The 25,983-nt window shown below is 36.3% G+C and overlaps 1 protein-coding gene and 1 pseudogene across 2 annotated transcripts in view; both read left to right on the plus strand.

Annotated features, from left to right (window-relative positions):
* Positions 1-25,983, plus strand: part of TRIM24 (tripartite motif containing 24) — a 111,322-nt gene that overhangs the window by 25,989 nt on the left and 59,350 nt on the right. For both annotated transcript variants that reach the window (XM_028525322.2, XM_028525321.2), the window contains exon 2: positions 24,690-24,808. In XM_028525322.2, coding sequence (XP_028381123.1) covers positions 24,690-24,808 — 119 coding nt within the window. The remainder of the gene's footprint in view (positions 1-24,689; positions 24,809-25,983) is intronic.
* Positions 8,504-15,295, plus strand: LOC118497017 (annotated as a pseudogene).

The following is a 25,983-nucleotide window of genomic DNA, read 5'->3' on the forward strand; positions in this document are numbered from 1 at the left end:
TATCTGGATTTCAGAGCTAAGGAGACAATCATATGATTGTAAAAAAGTCATTTGGCACATTTCAATTCTCCATGTTAACACACTGTATGCGGGAAACATATTTATACGTTTTACGTTGACTGGTAGTAGAGCGCACGATAAAAACTACCCGCAAACAATGTGTTAATCAGTAAAACAGGAATTGATAGATCCTTTTAAAAAATACATATATTTATTTCAAAAGCCAGCATCTTTATGGAGGAAACTCTAGAGGCTTAACCCATAAAATTAGGGATGGGGGAAGGGATGCCCATTATCTCTATTTTCAGGGATATGAGCATATATGAAACTACTACAAATAACATGAAAATTTAAGTTGCAAGATACAAAATTATACAGAAGTCAGTAGCCTTCACATATATAATAGTAACCAGTTGGAAGATAAAATGGAAGAGAAGATTTCATTGTAATTGTAAGAATTCAAAATAAAAAAAAATCTAGAAATCTAACATGTATATAATCTACATGGTAGAAACTGTCAGTTACTTATAAAACACTTAGAAGCAGACTTGAGCCAAATGAAAAGGTACTCCTTGTTTTTAATAGTAAGGATTGGGGCGGGTATTAAAGTATAAAAGCTGTGTAATTGAAGTTGCATAGTACTGGTGAATGAGTAGATGGACCCAAGGAGCAAGAGAAAATCCAGAAATAGACATAATGTGTATGAAAATTTAGTATGTGATGTGCCATCTCTAATAAGGGGGCAGGAGTACTTTTAATAACAGTCCTATTATTAAGACAACTGCTTAGTCATCAGGAAAAATAACATTGGATCCAATTTTCCTACCGTATACCAGTATAAATTCCAAATTGATCAGAGGTCTAAAATGTGGAAAATGAAGTACTAAAAATAAATAATGAATTTCTTTATAAACTGGAAGTAGAGCAAAAATTTCCCAGCCATTCTGGCAAAGCTAGGAACAAAAAAGGGCAAAAATTGACAAAATGGGAAAGTTATAATATAGTAAACACCATAAGCAAACAAAAGGCAAGAAACAAACTAAGAGAAATATTGCAACTTATGTTTAAAATGTTTCAAAGATAGCTAAGAAAAAAAACTACAACCTGATAGAATAGGGTAAACTATATGTAGAAGGTCCACAAATAGAAGTGAGAATGGTCCTTAAACATGAAATGTGACAATATGCTCACAACAGTAGAAATACAAATTAAAACTGTAGTTAAATACCATGTTTTCACCAACCAGACTGGCAAAAATACTAGAAGTTTGGCATTGTATTTTTGGGTAAAACTGGGGGGAAAGTAAGACAGCATATTGCCAGTGGGATGCCAAATGGTGTGATTCCTGTGGAACAGAATTTGGCAACATGGAACAAAATTGCAGTTGCATTACCTCATTGACCCCACAGTCTTCCCTGTATTCCTAAAGATAGATTTGCGAAAGTATCAAATGAGGTATGTGCAAAGTTGTTGCAGGATTGTTTGCAATAATGAAAGATTGGAGTGAACAGCAATAGACAACTAGTGGAATAAATCATGGTATATCACTGGGCGGATGTACAATAGGAATGAGGGAGGTCTCTATAGACTGCTGTGGAGTGCATTCCAAGATGTATTGTTGAGTAAAAAAATGGCAAGATGCAGAAGAATGTGTATTTGTATTATATGCTAACTCTTGTGGGGAAAGGGATGAAATTGTGTGTTTTAGCTTTGTCTACTGAAAAGGCCTCAAAGCGGAAATATCTCAGTGACAATGAGGGATAAGAGAAACAGAACAAGTTTATATTTTAAAAAGAAACAATTAAAAACAACAACTAAAAATGGCTACCAGTGGAGGCAAAGGAGAATAGGGAAGGAATTAGGGCTGTAAACTGACCCAGGTAATGTAACTTTGTATTCATTCCAGTATTGACTTCGGAGCAATGTAAGTATGTCATTTAGCCCTGGCCAGTGTGGCATCCTTCTGCAAACTGGAAGGTTGCGAGTTTGGTACTGGCGGATTGTCAAAGGCAGCTGCCTTTGCTCGATGTTTGTCTCCCTCTTTCTCCTTCACTTCCCCTCCCCTGTCTCTGAAATCGATGAGCATGTCCTGGGTGAGGTTAAAAAGTAAATAAGTAAATAAAGAAGCAACTCTACCCGCGGTGGAAGGCGGTCACCGGAACCCCCTGCGTGGCGGAAGTAGATACGGGGTCCTTCTCTGTCAAATCACCGCCCTAGTCCGAGGCATGCGCCCTACGGCCTTCCTGCTGTGTTGCTCTGATTGGCGGTGCAGCACACGCTAGTTCCTGTAGACGCCCTGAGTGGCTGCTCACGTGCGGACCTCTGCGCTTCCCAAATTTAAGGAAATGGTGCTGCTTTTACAGCAGCATTTAGTAAAGCTCAGCTTATTAATTTAAAATAACATCGGAGCCCTGAGTTTAATTTTAACTGAAAAGTAGAATTCTTAGTCAAGAGACTATGTGAATCTTAAACTTTTACCAAGTGGGTAGTAATGTGTGTTACTGCTGGCCAAGATGAGGACACTCACCAGCACTTGGTGTTATCATTTTTTTTTAGTTTTTGGCATTCTGGTGGGTGTTTCTTGTTCCTTTATTTGGATCTTATGTGCTTTTCCCAAGTACCAGTTAGGTTGAGCAATTTTCATATGCATATTGAACACAATTGTGAAGTACTTGTTCAAATCTCTTTTCTATCTTTCTGTTGGATCTATTCATGTCAATAGGACTTCTTTAATATTCTCCCATTTTGTCTTACTTTTTTTCATAGGTTCTTTGAACCAAGCTTTAGTTTTGTGAATCTTCCCTTGTGGTTAGTGCTTTAACTTCAGAATTTTTCTGTACCCCAAAGTAACAATTATTTTTCTCTATTTTCTTTCAAAAGCTCTATAGTTTTGCCCTTTACATATAGGTTTATTTTTCTAAGATTTTATGTCTTTTTAGAGAGGGGGCCCAGCAGGAGAGAGAGGGAGAGAAACATTGATGTGAGAGAAACTTCTATCAGTTAGTTACCTCTCGTTCACCTGCAGGGACCAAACCCACAACTCAGGCACGTGAGCCAGCGAATCAAACCAGCGACCTTAATGTATTGTGGGCCTGTGCCCAACCAACTGAGCCACACCGGTCAGGGCCACATTTAGGTTTTTGTTTCAAGTGCAGTTTATATATAGATAGCTATAGATGCACTATATAGAGATAGATATAGCTATATATAGATACATATATACGTAGATAGAGAGCAGTAGGCTGGTGTCATTTCATTTTTTACCAGCTATCCCAGCCTATTACTCAAAATGCCATTCTTTTTTCAATGCACTGCTATCCCTATCAGTTATTAGGTATTTTTATATGCATGAGTCTATTACTCAGCACTTAATCTGTTTCTTAGGCAGTTCTAATTTATTGATCTATTTGTCACTCCCTGAATCAATGCCACCCTCTCTTAATCGCTGTGTCTTTACAACTGGGTTTGATAGTTGCTAACACAGGTCCTTGTGGAAATTCCGTCCCTTCGCTTACTGTTCTTCACTTACTCTTGCTTATTTTTAGCTGTTTGAGGTACATAAATTTTGGAATCCATTTTCAAGTTCTACAAAAAAACCTGACAGATTCTTGAGAAATTGTTAGGTTAATGTGGGGAGAATTTATATAGTTGTAATGTTGACTTTTGTAATCCAGAGGCATGCTATTATTTCTCTTATGTTTTCTTTAGCGACTCATTAATTTATAATTTCCATAGGGATTTTGAATATTTTCCCTTAGGATTTTTCCTAGGACATAGTTTTGTTGTTACAAATGTCCTATTTTAACTTCCTTTTTACCTTTTTGATCCTGGTAAAAACAAATGTGTTTTAAATATTTCTTTTCAGGAACTTTGTTGAATTTTACTAATTCTGGTACTGCCTCTGTAGCTTTGATTGGCTTTTCTACATATAGACTCATGTCATCTGTTGGGTTGGTCAAAAAGTTCATTTAGTGTTTTCCATCAAAAACACATTTTTCACTTTCATCAATAACTTTATTGACTTAGTTTTTTCTTGTAAGATGGCTCTAGTAGTACTTAGTTGTCTTTAACTTTATTTGAAACAATTGTATTGTGACAGCTGTCCTATCAGCTTGCATTAAAAAAAATCAAAATTTCTAAATTTTTGTGTAGCCATTTTAATATTGAAGATAGAAGAAAATATGCAACTTTTTCAGCATATTATGCTTTATTTCAAGAAAGGTAAAAATGCAACTGAATTGCAAAAAAAGATTTATGCAATGTTTGGAGAAAGTGCTGTGAGTGATCAAATGTGTCAAAAATGGTTTGCCAAGTTGTGTGTTGGAGATTTCTCCCTGAACGATGCTCCACTGTCGGGTAGACCAGTTGAAGTTGATAGTGATCAAATCAAGACATTGAGAATGATCAACATTCTACCACTCGGGAGATAGCCAACATACTCAAAATATTGAAATCAGTGAAGTTATTGGTGAAAATGAAAATGTCTTTTATTTTACAGAAAAAACTTAAGCCTTTCGGCCAAACCAATACTTTTATGAAAGTGGGCTGCCCCCTGATTCCCACAAGATGTGATTGGTTTATTTGAATAATTCTGTACGCTGACAGGGAACTGAAACCCACTATTCAAGTAAAAACAGAAACTGAGTCATGCTTAGTTAGGGGACCTTATCTGTGGGAGTAGAGTGGGGTCAGGAACTTTTGGTTAGGCTCTTTTTGGCCCCCCCAGGTTTATTAGAATTGAGGCAGCAGATTATATTAAGCTTTAATTTTAGGCCTAACACCACTTGTTTTATTCCTAAAAGCCACAAAAGGTTTTGGTGTTTTCACTTGAGGAATAGATTTTTTAAAAAAAAATACCAAATCTTTTTGTATCTACTGAGACAGGATAATGTTTTCTTTTAATCTGTTATGTGGTGAGTTCTATTATTGATTTTCTAACAATAAAATGATCCTGCATTCCTAAGCAGAATTCTACTTAGTTATGATGGTATAGTCTCATTTTTACATGCTGCCGAATTTGGTTTGCTAATATTTTATGATTTTTGCTTCTATGTTTAGGAGTTACGTGGCCTATGATTTTCCATTTTTATACTGAGTTTTTCTATAGTTGTGCAAGCTTCATAAAATGATTTGTAGAGTGCTACTTTTTTTCAGTTCTCTGAAATAATTTGTAAAAGTTTGGAATTAGATCATTTCTTGATATATGATACCAATCAGCACTTGGGCTTTTCTTCGTGGAAAGATTTTGACTCCTGATTCAATTTTCTTAGAGGTTTATAAGATTCAGTTTCACTTGAGACACTGTAGTAGTTTCATTTCTTTCATTCGTACATTTATATAAATTTTCTGTTTTATTGATACAAGTACATAATAATCACTTACTAATTGTTTCGATCTGTGTCATCTAAGGTTATGATATCCTCTTTCATTCCTGGTACTGGTTTTAGAGTTGTGTGCTCTCTCACTCCTCTGCATGGTCTCCATCTCCCTCTCCCTCCCTCTCCCTCCTTTCTTCCCCTTCCTCCCTTTCCTCCACCAGAGGTTTTCAGTTTTATTAGTTTGTTTGAAGAACTACATAGCTCCTGTTCCATTTAATGGATTTGTAAAAAATTTCTTCGGGTTGCCCTGGCTGAGGGGGTGGGGAGGTTCAGTTGGTTGGAGCAATGTTCTGTACGCCAGAAAGTTGCAGGTTTGATCCCTGGTTGGGGTGCATACATTGGAGGCAGCCAATCAATGTTTCTAACATCGATGCCTCACATCGATGCCCCTGTCTCTGTCTTTCCCCCTCTCCCCCTTTCTCTCCCCCTCTCTCTAAAATCAATAAAAAACATCCTCAGGTGATTATTTTTTTAAAATTTCTTTTAAGTTTATTTTATTATTTCTTTTTATTGTAATGAAGTATGTGCAACAAGAAATTAACCACTTAAACCGTTTAAGTTCATAGTTCCATGGCATTAAGTACATTCACAATGCTAGGTAATCATTACCACTGTATTCAGAACTTTTTTACCATCCTAAACAAATTCTCTACCATTAAGCAATAAATAACTCACCATTTCACCTTCCCCACCCCCTGGTAAGTTTCTGTCCTTGTGAATTTGCCTGTTCTAGAGACCTCACATAGGTGTAATTATACAGCATTTATTCTTTATTTTTGTCTGGCTTATTGTAGTTAGTATAATATTTTCAAGGTTTACCCATATTGTTGCATCTAAAAGGAATTTCACTTTTTATGGCTGAATAATATTCTGTTTTATGTATATAGTCCATTTTATTTATCCATTCATCTTTTGATGGACACTTGGGTTGTTTCCACCTGCTGACGATTGTGGATAATGCTGCCATGAACATTGGCATATATGTATTTGTTTTAGTCCCTTTTTTCAGATTTCTGGGGAATACACTTAGGAGTAGAATTGCAAGATCATATGGTTATTCTATGTTTAACTCTTTGATAAACTATCAAACTGTTTTCACACTGGCTACACCATTATTTATCCCTTCATCAATGCACAGAAGTCTGACTTCACATCATCAGCGCTTGTTTTCATTTAAAAAAAATGGATAATATCCATCCTTCTGGATGTGAAGTGGTATCTTATTAAAGTTTTGATTGATTTTCTTAATGGTAAGACTCATTTCATATGCTTATTGGCGTATATCTTTTTTTTTTTTTTTTTTTTTTTGAGAAATCTGTTCAAGTCCTTTGCCCTTTTTGAAGTTAAGTTATAGGGGTTCTTTATGTATTCTAGATATTAAATCTTTATCAGACACATTTGCAAATATTTTCTTTCTGTGGGTTGTTTTTTCATCCTCTCAACAATAACCTTTGATGTATAGTAGTGTTAAATTTTGATAAAGTTAAGATGGCATCATTCAAAATGGCACAGTCCCTTTACTGAAACAACCAATAAACTGGAAAAAATGACCAGAACTATTTCAGACTCCGTACTTTGATCAAACACTTAGAAGAACCAGAGGGTGCTTGATTAAAGGAGAGGCTGCTGCATTTTTGGTAAGAGGGCTCCAAACATGGCGTTGTGTGTTTTGGTGGTTCTTAGGGATGCCTGAGGACTGAATGCTGACCTTGCCAAGAGTTAAGGAGACTGCCTTGCTTCCTTCTGAAGCCAGACGTTTTAAGAAAATCTTTGTCGGGTTACTGGCTGGCCACCAGACAGCATGGAACTGGAGCTTAAGTGACCATACTCAACAAGGAATACATATACAGTTTGCAAAATAATTTGGCAGAGTAACAAATGAATGGATCTAACCATCAACAATCAAAAACGGCAATCCCCAAGGAGTGGGAAAATTTGAGTCCTAGAGTCACTATAATAATAAAATCTGCCTTGGCTGGTGTGGCTCAGAGGACTGAGTGCTGGCCTGCAAACCAAAGGGTCACTGGTTCTATTCCCAGTCAGGGCACATGCCTGGGTTGTGGGCCAGGTCCCCAGTATGAGGTGCACGAGAGGCAACCACACATTGATGTTTCTCTCTCCCTCCCTTTCTCTCACACTTCCCCTCTGTCTAACAATAAATAAATAAAATCTTTTTAAAAAGTCTCAGTTTATCTTGATCCAGGTTTGTTGAGCTTATTAGAAGTATAGATTCATGACTTTCATCAAATTTAGGAAACCATTATTTTTTCAAATATTTTTCTGCCTCTTCTGTGCTTCTCCTGGTATGTTTGACAGCATCCCATAAGCCCCTGAAGTTCTGTTCATATTTCATTATTCTTTGTTTATTCTACTCAAACTGGTAATTTCAACTGCCTTGTCTTCGGGTTTACTGATTCTTCCTCTTGTTTAAAATCTGCCATTTCTGTCAAATTCTTTTTTTATGAATGAACCATATTTCCTGTTTTTTTATGCTTTGCTGTTTTGTTTTTTTAAGAACTGGACATTTTGAGTATTTTTCCTTAGGGATTGATTTCATTGCTTGTTGAGGTCTTCAGCTTGTTATATAGTGACTTTTCCAAACTATTTTTACAAAGCCTTCCTTGTGTATGTTACTGACATGTTATCTTGGCATTCAGCCTGTAACATCTAGAGGTTTCTTTAAATGTGTAGATTAAAAAAGTGTATGTGCCTCTTTAAATGTTCCGATATATGTCACCAGAAAAGCTGCTGCTGGAGGAAACTGAATAAAGCCAAGCGTCTCAGCTGGCCCTCAGGGAACCCCCATACTAACCAAACCACACAATACCCAAATTTAGAGTCAAGGTCTTTACTGTGCACCCTGATACCAGCCAGCCACTTTGGAATGTGGGCTGCTGTTGCCACATTGCAGCAGGGGGTTCAGTGAGTTGAACACTGGCCTGCCAGCTGAAAGGTCACTAGTTCGGTTCCTGGTCAGGGCACATGCCTGGGCTGCAGGTCAGATCCCCAGTTGTGGGTGTGCAAGAGGCAACCAATCACTGTTTCTCGGGCACATTGATGTTTCTCTCCTTTTTCCTTCCCTTCCCCTCTCTCTGAAAAATAAATCTTTAAAGAAAACATTGAGCATGGTAGCTGGTCCATACAAGCAGCTCTTAACCAAAATTCAGTAAGCTATCCTGTCATTTAGCATTTCCCTGGTTGCTGTAAGTGTCCGACCAAATTTCAGAGTGCTGTAATAGTATATTTTGATTGTTATCCCCCCTCCCCAACTTAATGGTTGTATTGGTGGAGGGACTAACCTCTGAAGATGCCATTTAAAAAAAAATGATATCCTTTGCTGGCCTTTTTGCTGTTGTCATAGTTTCTTTTCTTTTTAAAAAGATTTTTAATTGTTTTAGAGAGTGGGAAAGAAAGAAAGAGAAAGAGAGAGGAGAGGAGAGAGGGGGGAGAAAGGGGAGACAAACATCAATGTTGGACAGAAACACCAATTGGCTGCCTCCTGCATTCACCCCAACAGGGATGTGCAACCCAGGGATGTGTAACCCAGCTGGGGGACAGACCCGCAGCCCGAGCATGCGCCCTGACTAGGAATGGAACCGGCTACCCCTCGCTCCACGGCTTGATGCCCAACTGAGCCACACCAGTCAGGGCAGTACTAACTTCTAATGTAATTGCAGGACAAATGTCTAATTCTTTTAAATTAGTTTTCAGAGATGCAGAGTAGGGTTATTGTTCCTGCCATTTTTGGCAAAGGATTTGTTTTGCTGAGTATCAGATTTTTTTATATTGAATGCACTTTAGTCATTATTCCTTTTGCCATTTAAATTGTCTCAATTTGATGCCACTCTTTCTTAACTGTTTCTTTGCCTTCTAGCACAAAAAGATATCCCAGTTTTACCCTGTACCACAGGTTAAAAAAAAAAATCTGCCACAGATTTGGAATCAATGATATTCTCCCTTTAGTGGGGTAATGGTATTTAGGATCAGATAACCAGGATGCTCCTGAGATATCACTTCTAAGCCTTTTGAAACTGGATAGAACTAAGAAATATTTTTAAAAATTCAATTGTGCATATTAATATTTCTAAGTCAATTTTATAATTCAAGATTTTTACTTCTTTGATTTCACATTGTACTTCTTTATTCTACTGATAATCTTTGCTCTAATAACATTAACAAAATGTTTACCTTGACCACTGATTCAAATTTCCTTTATCTACAGAAAATTTATTACTTTTATAATACTACCAATATTCTTAATAATAAATTCTAATGAATGTAGTTTAACATTGCTTTGTAGTATTTTTTAAAAGAAAAATAAATTCCTGAAAGTATACCTAATATAGCTGCAGTAGCCCTCACAAAAACATGTTAAACCTTAATAAGAAGTATACAAATGAAAACTGTAGCAAGATAACTATTTTTTGCTTATCAGACAAAAATCCAAAAGTTTGTTAACATCTGTTTATGAGGCCGTGAGGAACTAGATTGTCATACATGTATACATTAGAAAATGAGGGTACATTTGGCAATTTCTTTTAAAATTGTAGATTCTTTTATCCTTTAACCCACAGACCCACTTCCAGAAATCTGTTTTAAGGGTATAGCTGCCATGACTGTAAAGCAATGTGTAATCAATGTTATTATTCATTGTTATCATTTGTAATAGCAAAAGATTGGAAATGGCATTTACTGATAAGGAGTGACTGCCAGGATATACTGTTAACAAAAGCAAGCTACAGTATTGTGTATGTACTTTGCTATTCTTTGTGCATGAAAACTGTAAATATTTTTTAAAAAAAGAACTTCTGGGGAGAGAAAAAGAAAAAAGTCACTGAAAGGATTAACATAGTTTAATGAAAATGGCTATCTATAAGGAAGTGTGATAGAGGGAATGAAATGGGTAGAAAGATAGGGACAGAAGTGAAATCTGGTAAACTTTTTAAATACGGTTTTTTGACTTGTGAACCATGTAAATATTTTACATATTTAAAAATAAGTTTATGCCAAAATAAAAACATAAACTCTAAAACTAAAACTAAATGAACTAGTGAACCTGAAAAAAAATATTAAACTGCAATATAACATCATATTGTTGAGTTTTATTATTCAGTATGACAGTTTATCTTTCACCTAGTGCATCTTACCTGATCTTTAAAGACATTTCGGCTGGATTTAGAGTTCTGGCTGTACAATTTACTGTGTTTTATCTCTTGGAAGATGTCTTTCCGTTGTCTGTTGATTTCCATTGTTGCTGATGAGAAGTAGGCTATCAGTCTTTCTTTTGTCTTTTTATATGATCCATCCTTTTTTTTTCTTTGCTTTTATGATTATTCTTTGGTTTCTGCAGTTTTAGTGTGATATCTAGATGTCACATTGAATTATTTATTCTGCTTGGGATTCATTTCATTTTGGCAAATTTGTAGGATTTATTTCACTTCAACAGAATTCTCACCCTTTATACTTCATCTCAATCCATCCAGTTGAGACAATGATTAAATACTTGTTATTGGGTTGGCCAAAAAGCCTGTTTAGTTTTTTCTGTAAAATAAAAGAGACTTTTTTTTATTCTCACCAATAACTTTATTTGGATATTTCGAGTATGTTGGCTATCTCCTACTATTGGTTTTCAGTGGGTAGAGGGCAGGGGTGCTGCTATCTCTTCTAATGCATGGCAGCTGCAGAGCAAAGGATTATTTGGCCAAAATGTCAACAGGAGCAAGAAACTTTGGAAACTACTTTTGACACATTTGACCAGTCACAGAAGCTTCTCCAAATATAGCACAGATTTTTTTTTTTTTTTTTTGCATTTCAGTTGCATTTTTACCTTTCTTGAAATAATAAAGCATAATACACTGAAAATGTTGTATATCTTCTTCTTCCAATCTTCCATAGTAAAATGGCTTTACAAAAATTCACCATTTTTGGTAAGTTTTTTTTAAATGTATGCTGATATGACAGCTGTCACAATACAATCTAACAAAATTGTTTTGAATGAAATTAAGACAACTAGAACATCATATGGAAAAAATCAAACGACCTTTTTGGACAACCCAATACATTTTTTACATGTATATGTCTATTTCTGGACTCTGTTCTGTTCCATTGTTGTATTTCTATTCTTACATGAATCTCACCCTGTCTTGATTACTGTAGGTCTATAGGAAGTCTTGAAATCAGATAGTGTAAGTCCTCCAAATTTGTTATTTTACAAATTGTTATTCTTGTTTCTTTGCATTTTTGTATGAATTTTAAGATTAGTTTATCTGTTTCTACAAAGAACCTGTTGTGATTTTAATTGAGGTTGCACTGAATCTTTAGCTCAGCTTGGGGAGAAGAAACATTTCAGTCATATTGAGTGTTTCAACTCAAGAATAAATATGTTAAACGTCTCCTTTATTTAGGTGGTCTTAATTTTTTTTTAAAGATTTTATTTATTTATTTTTAGGGAGGGAAGAGAGGGAGAGAGAGAGAAACATCAATGTGCGGTTGCTGGGGGTTATGGCCTGCAACCCAGGAATGTACCCTGGCTGGAGGTGGTCTTAATTTTTGTTTTGTTGTTTTTACTATTCAGGTTTTACACACATTTGTCAAAATTATCTCTCAGTATTTTGTGTGGCTTTTTGTATGGATGCCTTGTGATGTTTTACATTCAAGATTATGCTCACTGTGAATAAAAACAGTTTTATCCGTTCCTTTCCGACCTGTTTGCCTTTTATTTATCTTGCTTTTTTGTGAGAATGAATATCCTTGCCTTCTTCTCAATCAGGTGTAGGATTTTCATACATGGCCTTTATCATGTTGAGGAAGTTTTCTATTCTTGGGTTACTGAAAGTTTTTTCTTGCATCGGTGTTGAATTTATTAAAATGATAATAGCTTTTATATGAATGCTCAACCAATCTTGCATTGCTGTAATAAACCCTACTTAATCATGAAGTATTCCTTTTTATGTATTTCTGCATTTGATTTTCTGGTATACTGTTATTTTTTGTTAATCTTTGTTCATAAGTGATGTTGGCCTATACTTTCATTGTAATGACTGCATCTGATTTTAATATCAGGGCCTTATAAAATGAAATGGGGAGGGTTCCCTCCTCTGTTTTCCAAAAGAGTTTAGAGTTGGTGTTACCTTTTTTTTTTTATTAACTAAAATGATGGTTTTAATGGGACGAGAGATATGGTTACAATTAATTACATAGTCTGACACAAAAAAATCCTGTGGGTCATAAGCAGCCTGGCTATGGTGGACAACAGCCTGGCTTTGGATAGCAGCAAAGCTCCCAAAACTCCCCTCAGGGCCGTGGGCAGCAGAACCAGTACAACAGTAGCAGTGGAGGTGGTAGACTGGGTAGTGGAGGTACCTGAGGCCAAGATCTGTCCGCTGTGAGTGGTGGCAGCAGTGGTGATGGTTATGGCAAGCAGGGCCAGAGCAGTGGTGGTGATGGTGGCTACAGGGGAGACCAGCAGGACCTTGGGGGCTGGGGCAGTGGCTATGAACCCAGGGATCATGAAGGTGGCTGTGGAGGCCGAGGCAGCATAGGTGAAAGTGGCCATGGTGGCTTCAATAAATTTGGTGATCCATGGAACCAAGGATCACATCATGACTCTGAATAGGATAATTCATACCACACCATCTTCATGCAAGGCCTGGGTAATGATGTTACAGTTGAGTCTGCAGCTGATTACTTCAAGCAGATTGGTATTATTAAGACAAATAAAATAGGACAGCCCATGATTAATCTTAGACAGGGAAACGGGCAAGCTAAAGGGAGAGGCAACAGTATCCTCTGATAATCCACCTTCTGCTAAGGCAGCTATTGAGTAGTTTGATGGTAAAGAATTCTCTGGGGATGCTATCAAGGTCTCATTTGCTACTTGGCAAGCAGATTTCAACTGGGTGGTGGCAAAGGTTGAGGAGAGTGAGAAGGACCCAGGGGCCATGGAGGCTATGGAGTGGTTGCAGTGGTGGCATTGGCCAGGGAGGATTCCCCAGGGGAGGTGCTAGCAGTGGAGGACAGCAGCGAGCTGGGGGACTGAACGTGTCCTACTCTAACATGTGAGAACATGAACTTCTCTTGAAGGACTGAATGCAACCAGTGTAAGGCCTCTAAAGCAGATGGCACAGGAGGCTGTGATCGAATGGCTGCTGAGCTGAAGACTGTGGGCGCTTCCGAAGGGGCCAGGGTGGTGGGGGCAAAGGTAACTTAGGCCCTGGCGAGATGGACTCTGGGGTGACCAGAGACAGGATCACAGGGACAGGCCATACTAGCCTGCCTTCAGAGATTCTGGAACAGCTTTCCTTCCATATCCAGTGCTACCCTCATTATTTGGTAACCTTCCACCTCCTGATCGGTGCTGCTAGGTGCTGGCTGTTGACCATAGCCACAGTAGGACTGCTGTTCATAAAATGACTTAGAACTCTGGCCACCGCCATAGCTACCAGTTGAGCTATGTCCCTGAGAAGTTGACTGAGTGCCATAGCTTGTCAGTAAGAACCGTGGATGCTCTGGCCATATAGTGTGAAGTGTCCTGTGACTGGCTGTAGCTACCACAACTCTGTTGTCAGTAGGGTGATTGCTCTGCTGCATTGTTACTGGGTATAGTCATTTGAGGCCATGTCAGCCCATGTGTGCACAGGCCAGCATGCGATAGGAGGTCAGCACCACAGGGAACGAATGCCTCAAAGACAGGTTTTCTCTTTCTTCTTAAGAAAATTTTGATAATTGTGTTTTTCAAAGAATCAACATGTTGATCATATTTCCAATACTACTTTTTTATAAAGTCCATGGAATCTCTACAAGTGACCTCTTTTTATTTCTGACTTTGGTTGTTTTTAAAATGCATCATTCTGTCTAGACATTTATTAATTTTTACTCACCCACCACCTCTCAGAACTCGCTTTGGTTTCATTTTTCTTCCCATTTTCTTTCTCCACCCGCCCCCTACCACCGCTTTCTGTTCTGTATCATTTCCCTTCTTCTATTTTCTGTAGGATTAATTCATTCTTTTATTCCCCCTAGCTTCTTGAGGTACAGGCTTAGATTATTGAATTTTAGACCTTTCTTCCTTACACATGGGTTACTTGAAAGTAAGTTGTTCAGTTTCCAAATATTGGATATTTTCCAGATGTCTGTTATTGATTTTTGAGTTTATCTCACTGTGGTCATGAAGCATATTTGTGTGTTTTTAGTTCTTTTATTTGTACTTGTTTTATTGCCCAGCACGTTATATATCTTGCTGAACATTCCATTCACACTTAAAGAATTGGCACTCTGCTTAACACTGGTGGTTATTTAAACATCATTTGGATCAAGTTACTACTTTTGTTGTTTTTTTTAAAAAATATCCTTATTGTTTTCTGTTGCTGTTGATTACTGAGAGAAGAGTTGAAATCTTCCACCTATCACAAAATATTGTTTCTCTTCAGTTGTATCAATTTTTACTTTGTGTTCTAAAGATCTGTTACTTCAATATATGTGCATTTGGCATTTAATATATTTTCATGAGGAATTGACCCCTTTATCATTTATGCTGTTCTCACATTACGTCTGGTAATAGTTCTTGTTCTGTAGTCTACTCTGTCTAGTATTATAAAGTCCACTATTTCATATGCTTATTGAATGTGAATCCGTTTGCATCCTTTAATTTTTTTTAACCTATGTGCGTATTTAAATTGGGTTTCTTAGAGCATTTTAATGTGTCCTTTGTTACATACACGAGTGTTTGAGTAGCAGGCGATCAGTGGTGTCGACAGGACCATGGACAGAGCACTCTGGCATTACATAGAGCCTTTCCTTTTTCTCCCATGGATGTTGAAATACACTTGCCTGACTGGCAGCCGTCCATCTCCTGGTCCTGTCATTTAACTCACTTGTGTCTGTGATCCATGGAGTCTAATAAGATGCTTTAAATCCATATTCTTTTTTCTTTTTCTTTCTTTTTTTTTTTTTTTTTTGCGCGTGTGTGGAGATGTGCGGTCAAAGAGTTGTCATTTTTGATACTTAATGTCAAAGCTTAAGCCCCACATTATGCTTATGTTGGAAACTGAAACTTCACAGTAACAACAAATCATATTCACATCTCAAAGCCTAAAGTCATTAAACATTTTGTATAAAAAAGAATAAAACTAGAGCTTAGTAAGTCTAGTTACTTTTGCATATAATTATGTTCTATCATTAATTTGTATGTCATATTTTGTGACCCTAATTATCTAAATATGTTTCATGAGTCCATTTAGTGAATATGGAAACATATCTAGATGAGGAACAAACATATAATTTCAACATTTCTTTTCCTTTGAAATGTAGAAAAATATAATACTGAAGTGTTAAGTTATTTCAACTTGAGTAATAAATAGGTGATTTCCTTGTTTAGCTTCTTCCCAGTATATCTTCTGTAACTTTACCCTTTTTGATAGCAGCAAAGAGAAATAATTTATAGCATTTGTACTGATCTGTTTGTTTTACTGTTTCTCTTTAATTAAAGTTTGACTTTCAGATTTCGAATATGCCCCTTTTAAAAAATGAGTTGAGTTACGTTTCTGTGGTATTCACAGTCTTCCCAGAATAGTGTGTCAGGAAAGAATCCTTTCTTCATACAGGCATTGAGGTATTTACTATATAATATGCAGGTCCTGGTTTTTCTTGTACATCTTGGGAATGACATTTGGGTAGAGACATAAAATTCACCAACATTTAGTTGGTCACTTGTTGGGCAGAGGTACATCTATGACTCCGACTTTGTGTGTAGCCCTAGTAGATCATAGTTGAAGGGATTCAGATAGGTGAGGCCATGCTGGTCCTGTCAGAGGAGTCAGCTGGTGTCTGGTTTTAATTGGAAGGCACAGAGTTTTAATGCACAGGTTTACAAGGTACTAGCTTGGCATCATTAGGCCCTTATTATACATTTATTCATAGAGTTTTTATAACAGTCTTGCCTCAAATTTGTTCTAATGAGTATGAAATACTTAGCACAGTAACACAGCAAGTTCTCAACATGGTAATCATTATTGTCATGATTATCATGTACTGTTGTTTTACAAAAGAGGAAATAGCAGCTCAAAAAGATTACTTAGAGGCTATAGAGCAATCAGTAAAGAGAAATAATCTAGATCTGTATGGTCTTAAAGTCCATGCTCTTATCCCTTTTATTTAATGAGGGTTACTAGTCCTCAGGCTCTCTTCCAGCCCTAGGAGAGAACACCCAACAGCTGTTTGGCTGGGCCTGAGGACTCATTTGCGCTTATTCATCTCCATATTCTCTTAGGCCTGGCAAGTGGTTTGGTTCAGGAAAGATAGATGGGTTGAACTTAGTATTTGGGTGGGAACCGCCACTTCTTTCCCCCTTGCTAGACATAGCCATTATCCAGAATTTTGTCTTCATCATTCCTTTGCTTCTCAAAAATAGTTTATCAGCTCTATATGCTTTCCTACATATTAATATATTATTTGGATTGGACTATTTTTGAACTTTAATAGAGTATAAAATGTATTCTTCTGAAACTTATTTTTTTCATTCAGTGTATTTTGGGGATTCCATCATATTGATATCTGTACTTTAAGTGCATTAATTTCATTGCTGTATAGTAGTCTCTCTTTTTTTTTTTTAGATTTTGTTTCTTTATTTTTAGTGAGAGGGGAAGAGAGGGAGAGAAGCATCAATGTGTGGTTGCCCCTCACATGCCCCATGCTGGGGACCTGGCCCACAACTGAGGCATATGCCGTGATTGGGAATCGAACCGGCAACCTTTTTGTTCACAAGCCAGGGCTCATTGCTGTATAGTATTCCATTATTTGAATATCTCACATTATTTTGTTTCTACTGTTGGTGGACATTTGGGTTGTTTTCAGTTGTGGGCTTTTATGCAAAATGCTGCTCTGAACATTATTGAACATGTTTCCTGATGCTGAAGTGTAAGAGTTTCTCTGTGTGGAATTGTGGATCACAGGTATATGCATTAATAGGAGAGTTTATTCATTGATTCACTGAATATTTATTGAGCACTACTGTGTGCCAAGTACATTTTTAGGTGCTTTGGAACCTTGGTGAACTAAAACAAATCTCTGCCATCGTTGAATTTATGTTCTTCATAATATGGCCAGACAGCAAACAATAAACATAAATAAATGAAACGGAAGGGAGAAAAGTGCCAGGAAGGAAAGAATTAGAGCAGGATAAAGGGGATCAATTGTGCAGGGAGGTGGGTGAGGATGCAGGTGTGTCATCAAAGATAACATTTAATGAAAACAGACTTAAAGTTGTGCACTAATTTTAAAAATTTCAACTTAAGTAACAAAAAGAAACAACCATGGCCATTAAGCACACAGTAATGAATGATTAAAGTAAGAATCTCCACATTTCTTGGAATTATTTTTATTGGTTGGATTTTAATTACTTCAGTTTCTGGGAGAATATTGTTGTAGATACTGATCTGTCCCAATTTGCACAGAGGAATTATACATATGCTCAGATTGGTCAAATAGAAATTACATTTTTCTACTAACTTTACAGGTAAAAAGGTATTGTTGAGTTAGCATTTATTTGGATTTAAATTTATTTAGGTGAAATTCACCCCCATACACAAATGGGAGTTTTAATTTATGGACTAATATCCTACCTATCAAAATGTTGCGATTTATTAACTGATGGTGTTTGAAGATGTCTTACAGAGAGTAGTAGTTTGAAGTCTGCACTCTGGGGTCAGTCAGGAATGGGTTCAAATCACAGCTTTGCTGCTGTGACCTTGGTGAAATAAAACAGATTCTCTGATTTCCGATTCCTCATCTGCCTGAGGATGAGGCGCAGTACATACAAGGAGAGCACTAAACAGATGTTAGTTTGTATAGGATGTGTGTGTGTGTGTGTGTTTACTTTTTATTTTGAAATAATTGCCTGTGGGGTTATAGAACAATAACCCCACAGGAAATCTGTGTTGCCCAGTTTTGCCCAATGATTACAACTATATAATAATATCAAAACTAGGAAATTAACATTAGTACAATAGTCTGTATAGTTCTGTGCCACTGTATCACATGTGAGATTCACACAACCACCATCACAATCAAGATACAGAACTACTCCATTACTACCAAAGTTCTCCCTCATGTTACTGCTTTATAGTCATACCTATCCTTTTCTCCCCCTGATTTCAGGCAAAGCACTAGTCTGTTTTCCATCTTTATAATCTTGTCCCTTTGTAAAAGTTATATAAATAGAATCATTCATAAATGACCTTTTGAAATTGACTTTTTCACTCAAAATGATACCCTTAAGATCCATCCAATTTGTTGCATATATCAGTAGCTGGTTCCCTTCTATTGCTGACTAGTATTCCATGTACCACAGTTTATTTAACCATTAACTTACTTGAGGAGATTTTTAAGTTCTGGGCTCTCATGAATAACACTGAATTAAGATGCTTGTATTCAGATTTGTGGACCTAAGTTTATTCTGTGGGATATCCAGGGGTGATATTGCTGATTCATATGATGAATATGTTTAGTTTTTTAAGAAACTGCCCATCTGTTTTCCAGTGTGGGCCTATCATTTTGTATTTCCACCAGGAATGTATGGGATATCCAATTTCTCCACATTTTTACCAGCTTTCGGTATTGTCACTACTTTTTTTTTTTTCAGTTGTTTTAATATTATGTACTGGTATCCATCATGATCTTGATTTTCATTTACTTGATAGCTAGTGATGTGGAATATCTTACCATGTGCTTATTTGCCATGAGTATATCATCATCAATGAGATGTCTTTTATGTCTTTTGCCCATTTTCTACTTGGGTTTGTTTTTAATGTTGAGTTTGAGAGTTTTCTCTATATTGTAAATATGAATCCTTTGTCAGATTGGTGTCTTGCAAATATTTCCTACCAGTGTGTAACTTGTTTTTTCATCCTCTTTACAGGTCTTTTGCAGAGCACAAGTTTTTCATTTTGACAAAATCAAATTCATCTGTATTTTCTATTTTGGATTGTGTTTTTGATATGCCTAAGAATTCTTCAATAAGTCCTATGTCCTTGAGATTTTTCTCCTGTTTTCTTTTAAAGATTTTTATAATTTTGTTTTATATTTAAATCTGATCTACTTTGAATTAATTTTTACATAAAATCTTAAGTTTAGGTTCAGGTTTAATTTTTTGCCCATTCTTCTAGCACAACTTGTTGAAAGACTTTACTTCTCCCACTGTATTGTTTTCATATGTTTGTCAGAAATCATTTGGGCTTACTTGTGTGGATGTACCATTACCATGTATAATGCGCACTTTTTTTGGCCCAAATTTTTGAGGGAAATAAAAGGATGCACATTATACTTGGGTAGTACTAATTCTGAATCTATATAAAATGTTTTAATTCTTTTATTTATGCTTATGCATTAAAAGTATAACTCTAGAAAACAATAATATGCAAAATAATACCCTGAAATACAATAACCTGTTTATTGAACTTACAAGGAACTTGCAAGAAAGCAGTTTCCACTTGATAACATAGATGATGCCGACTTTATTAGTATAGGGTGAACAATGTGACATACTTCTTTATACACATTATGCAGGAGAAATTATTGGAAAATCCCTTGGGAAAATGTCAAAACGATTTTTGTTCACTGCAAGCTTTAAGCTAAAAGTTATTAAATGTGCTCAAAACCATGGCGACAGAGCTGCAGAGATGCTTTGGACCCCCTCCCACAGAGTATCATCAGATTCTGGAGGCTTGTGTTTTGTAATTATTACATAAAATTTCTTGTACCGTAATATGGTCAAAAATAAATGCTAAAATTCCTTTATAATACATAAATCAACTACCTAAATATAAGTAAATAAAAAATTGAATTAAATTAAAACGCAAGATTTTTTCCCTGAAAGTTTGGGCCAAAAACATGTGTGTACATTATACACAGCAAAATGTGGTATTTCTGGTTGCTCCATTCTGTTCCTTTTTTTCTGTTTCTGTTCTTCTGCCGATACTGTCTCAATTACTTACTCATTTATAAGTCTTAAAATTGCATGATTCCTCTCACTTTTTCCTTTTCAAATCACTTGAGCTCTTTGAATTTCTTTACTTTTCCCAAAATTTGGAATAATCTTGTCTGTATCTATAATATAATTTTGTTTAGGCTATAGATCAGTTTGGGAAGAATTAACATCTTTGCTGCACTGAGTCTTCCAGCCCACGAACATAGCATATTATCAGCATTTTGTGCTTGTCAGCATTAAGATGTTTTACATCTCTATGAAAAATCTGCCCTGGCCTGATGTTTCCATTGGTTGGAGTGTTGTCCCATGCACCTGAAGGTTTCTGGTTCGCTCTCCAGTCAGGACACATACCTAGGTCATTGGTTTGAACCCCAGTCCAGGTGCCTACGGGAGGCAACCGGTCAGTGTTTCTTTATCTTTCTCTCTCCATCTTCTTTTCTCTCCCTTCCTCTGTCTGTCTCTCTCCACCTCTTTCTTTCCTCCTCCCTCTCTAAAATCAATAAACATATGCTTGGGTGAGGATTAAAAAAAAAAATTAGGTGACCCAACTTGGCTGTGTCTGTTTCAGGTCTGTTTTATTGGTCTATGTGTTACCCCTTCCCTTGGTCAATATCAGACATTTCTGATTATGGTAGCTATATAAATTTTGAAATTGAATAGAATGATTTTTCTACTTTATTCTTCTTTTCACTTGATTTAGCTATTCTGCAGTTGTCATTCTATATAAGACTTAAAATAATGTCTAAGTTTACAAAAAAGTTTCTGGGATTATATTAGGAATTATGTTAAACCTATAGATTGCATTAGGCAGAATTGACATTTTTACTGCATTGATTATTCCTATTCATGAACAGTCTGTTGATTTCTTTTATCAGTATTTTGTAGTTTTCAGCATACAAATCCTATACATGTTTTGTTAGGTTTACACTTAAATAAAGTTGTTGAGAGTCAACTTCCATATATTTGTAGGGGCATTCAGGTTATTTTATATTGGGTAACTTGTGGTAGCTTGTGCTTTTTGAGCACAACAGATTGTATGACATGGATATAACCTGGCAACCAAGGAGAATGGACTGGAATGCACATGTGTGAACAATGATGACTTCACTGTACTAGTCAGTGGGGGTGGTAGACACCATTGAGTGAGCATGTGCACTGTGTGGCCATCACCCATCACATTCAAAATGAGTGAGTGAGTAGAGCAGAGAATTTGCATCAAATTTTGTGTTAAGCTTGAACATTCCACCATGGAAACTATTTGGATGATTCAGAAGGCTGCAGCTATGGGCAACTTGTGATTGGCAGCTTCATCACGACAACATGCCCACCCATGCATCACATCTCATGCAGAGTTTTTTGACAAAACATCAAATCACCTAGGTGACTCAGCACTTCTGCAGCCCAGATTTGGTGCACTGTGACTTCTGGCTTTTTCCAAAACTTTTAAAATGACCCTTGAAAGGGAAGAGATTTCAGACCATTGATGAAATTCAGTAAAATACTACAGGCCAGCTGATGGCATTTAGGAGAACTGTGTGAAGTCCCAAGATGCCTACTTTGAAGGGGACAGAGCCATCATTGTCCTGTGTACAGTGTTTCTTGTATCTTCTAATTTTCTAGACTAATTTTCAAGATTGAGGGTTTAGGGATCACAGGTGAAACTGATTGGTTAGTTCTTGTCCAAGTTTCTGTGGTTTTCTCCAGTGTGATTAATTTAGTTACTGGCGCCATCTTGTCTGTAGCCTTGAGCTTTCCAACTGTGGTCAGGTGATCTAAACAGGTCATTGATGTTATCTTGAAAGCAAAGCAAGAAACTAAACATTTTGTGACCTTTGTTATTTTTAAGCTATCATTGCGTTGTGCTTAAGTAGCTACATTCTTTTGTTATCTCAAGCAAAGTATACTTTTAAATATTTTTTCTGAAACTTGCTATACAAGCAGACCTCTAAGACATGACTAACATACTTCCTTAATCTTTGACTGTAAACTATGTGACAACCAAAGCAATCGAAACATTTAATTAAATCCTGTATCTACATCTCTAGACTCTGTGATCTAATACCTAAACATGTTTACACCTGTTAATTGTCCAATTCACTCCTCACTCCTCACATGGTCTCCAATGATATTGCAGGGGCCCTCATTACAACCTGATGGAGACTAAAGCCTCACCTCTCACCAGCCTTCTCTGACAGTAGCCAGCAGGTGATAGTTATGGCACCGGATTTCTACTTGCCCAAAGTGGAAGGCTAGGGTTCCTACCAGCCTCTGCTAGTGGGAAAGGGAGCCCTCATGGTGTTTGGAGTAGAGCAGTTGCTGTCGAAAAGTTTTCTGTCTTGCTAGCCTGCCCTTTTCCTGGTCCTCTGGATAGAGGGGGCATACTTTTGTGTGCTTTTTGTTGTTATTTACACCTGGTGACCTCATGAACGCCCACTTTATAATATTGACTATAAGGCTAAAAGAAAACCTATGTTCCATGGGTTCTGAGATCTCTAGCTGGTCTGCCACCTTGTCTCTATCTTTACCTGTCTTCTTATGATTGTTTTATGCAGAATGTCTGGAGAAATAAGAAAAAAACATGTTTACGCAATCTTCTGTAAAATGCATTGTCACATTTACAGATTTTAATTATTAACCCTCTGTTAGTACCATGTGTTGGGTAGATCTTCCAGTTTGGAGCTTGTTTTCTCACTTTCTTCATAGCAATCTTTTGACTAACTGGAGTTCTTTGTTAGCTTCAATGAAAAATTCCATTGTGCCCTGGCTGGTGTGACTCAGTGGGTTGAGCACCAGCCTGTGACCTGAAAGGTCACAGGTTCGATTCCATCAGGGCACATACCTGGATTGTGGGCTAGGCCCCCAGTTGTGGGCATGCAAGAGGCAACTGATAAATGTTTATCTCACACATCTATGTTTCTCTCCCTTTCTTTCTTCCTCCCTTCTCCTCTCTTAAATAAACAAATAAATAAATCTTTAAAAATTTCATTGAAATTCTTATTGGGATTATTATTAAAACTGCATTGAATCTATAGGTATGTTTGGAGAGATTTGCCATTTTAACCATCATGAACATGACTTTTATTAGATATATTTTAGGTTTCTAAATATAGTTTGATTTTTTTCCACATGGCCTTACATGATTTAAAAAAATGTATTTTTAAGTACTTAATACACTCTTTTTGCTATTGTAAAATGGATTTTTCATACTGTACACTAACCACTTGTGCCACTGGAGCCCCTAAAATGGATTTTTAAAATAAAAACATTTGTTTATTGCTTGGATATGCAAATAAAATGAACCTGTGGTTTATTTTGTGTTATTTTTATGCACTTTATTTCATAAAACAATTGAGAACTTTTTGCGATCTCCTTGGTACAAATTACAGCATCAAGTTTTTATTAGATTTTTAAAACCTTAATTAAAATTTAGATTGTAACTCATTCATTATTATTTATTATTTTACCAAGCGCTATAAAAGATGATTCACTTTTTTCCCAAAGGAATATTATTCAAACTTGTTAAAGGGAAACAATAGTTCCTTAATCTCTCAAGGAGATTTTAAACAAAACAATATTGTCTGTGTACCATTTTGCCAAATCCTGATTCTGTAGGTTCAGAGAGAACCAGAGCTCTCTGTTCTTTTAGAAAAATCTCCCATGTGGTTCTGATATCCCTGTTTGAAAACCACTGATAGGGAATGTTTGAGTAATACACAGGGATGTTCATTTGGAAACGTAGCTCACTTAAAATTATGAGGACTCATTCATTTAATATAGTAATAGCTGTGGGGATTTGTACACACACACGTAATCCATATACGCACATAAACTGAATTGCTTTGTGTTAGTAATGGCAGGTAGGAATTTGAAGAGAGTTAACATTATAAAAGAATCTATCCGCAGATTGTATGAGATATATTGGTTTAGTGCTCGGTAGATTTATAAAAACCTTAAAATGCAAGGTCGTCATGGATGTAGAGAACAGATGGGTGTTTGCCTTAGGAGGAGTTTGGGGTGAATGAAATGGGTGAAAAGATTCATAAGGTATAAATTTCCTTTTCTGAAATAAGTTATGGGAGTATAACGTACAGCATGGTGACTATAGTTAATAATACTATATTGAGTATTTGAAAGTAGGAGAGTGGATCTGAAAGTTCCTACCCAAATAAAAAAAATTTTTGTTACTATATAGCGATGGATGTTAACTTATTGTGATGACTATTTTGCAATATATACAGATATCGAATCATGTTGTACATCTGAAAGTAATATAATATGTTTGTTGTACCTCATTTTAATAAAAATCTTAACATGCAAATTTGTCTTTGCAGTTGGAGTCGTTCGATGTCCAGTTTGTAGCCAAGAATGTGCAGAGCGACACATCATAGATAATTTTTTTGTGAAAGACACTACTGAGGTTCCCAGTAGTACAGTAGAAAAGTCTAATCAGGTGAGTGTATCAAGTCTTGAATCTTTTGCCTCAATGTCCAAAAAAAAGGTGTCAAATTAAAGCACTATATTTATGAAATGATGTACTACTTTAAAAGAGTATACATCTATAAAGAATAATGAATAATTCATCTCAGTAATGGAAATAAAACAGTACTGACATAAAAGCCCTGATGGCACCCCTACCTTCCCTGTCCTCTCAGAGGAAACCATTATTCTATATTTGACATCATTTCATTTCTTTATGATTTTACTCTTTGTTGATAATTAGATTTTTAAGGCTCCCCCTTTTAAATTTTTTTTCTATTTTGAAGATAAACTCTATAAAGACACACATGAAAATTTGATTCAGTATAGCTTCTGCATTTTAAGAAAGTCTTATATTCTGCATAGTATCTTTTTTAAAGCCTCATTTGGTAGCATTGTCCAAGGTGTTGCATCTAGAGATCCAGTGGTGTTTTTCTTTCTTTCTTTCTTTTTAAGGTTTTATTTATTTATTTTTTAGAGGAAGGTAAAGAGAGGGAGAGAAACATCAATGTGCAAGAGAAACATTGATCAGTTGCCTTTTGCACTCCCCCAACCAGGGACCTGCCTGCAACCAGGCATGTGCCCGGACCAGGAATTGAACTGATGGCCTTTTGCTTTGTTGGGGGATGCCCAACCAACTGAGCCACACCAGTCAGGGCCAGTGGTGTTTTTCTTTTTTTCCCCTACTTTCATAAACACATGCACAACATTTCTGTTGGTGTCTTACATCTAAATGCCAGATTAAGTAGTGTATTAGCCTGCTTTTGGATCATTCATTGATAGTTTCTTTTGGCATTTCCTTTAATTTGGAACAGATCTGTGATGGAAGTGAATCTGATTCTGGAAAAATGATTATTAATCTAAAGTATAAAATGTAAAAAGTAATGTTTAGGATTCTTGAGTAATCAGTCACACAGCTAAGTTTCTGTACTTTTCATTTTCAGCTTGTTTTCTCTTGGAACTGTAGGAATTTAGGGTTCACTTTAAATGAATATGACCACTACTAACTAAAATAACCTCTTTTTTGTTTCAAAAGTATCCACAACTCTTCGTAATGGGAACCTTCATCAAAAACCAAAACTGAGTTTGGTGCAGGGAATAAACTTTTCTAATTGTTGTGAAACTGTCTTTAAGGAATGGAATAACCAT

Source organism: Phyllostomus discolor, chromosome 10, assembly GCF_004126475.2.
Source record: "Phyllostomus discolor isolate MPI-MPIP mPhyDis1 chromosome 10, mPhyDis1.pri.v3, whole genome shotgun sequence".
Lineage (NCBI taxonomy): Eukaryota > Metazoa > Chordata > Mammalia > Chiroptera > Phyllostomidae > Phyllostomus > Phyllostomus discolor.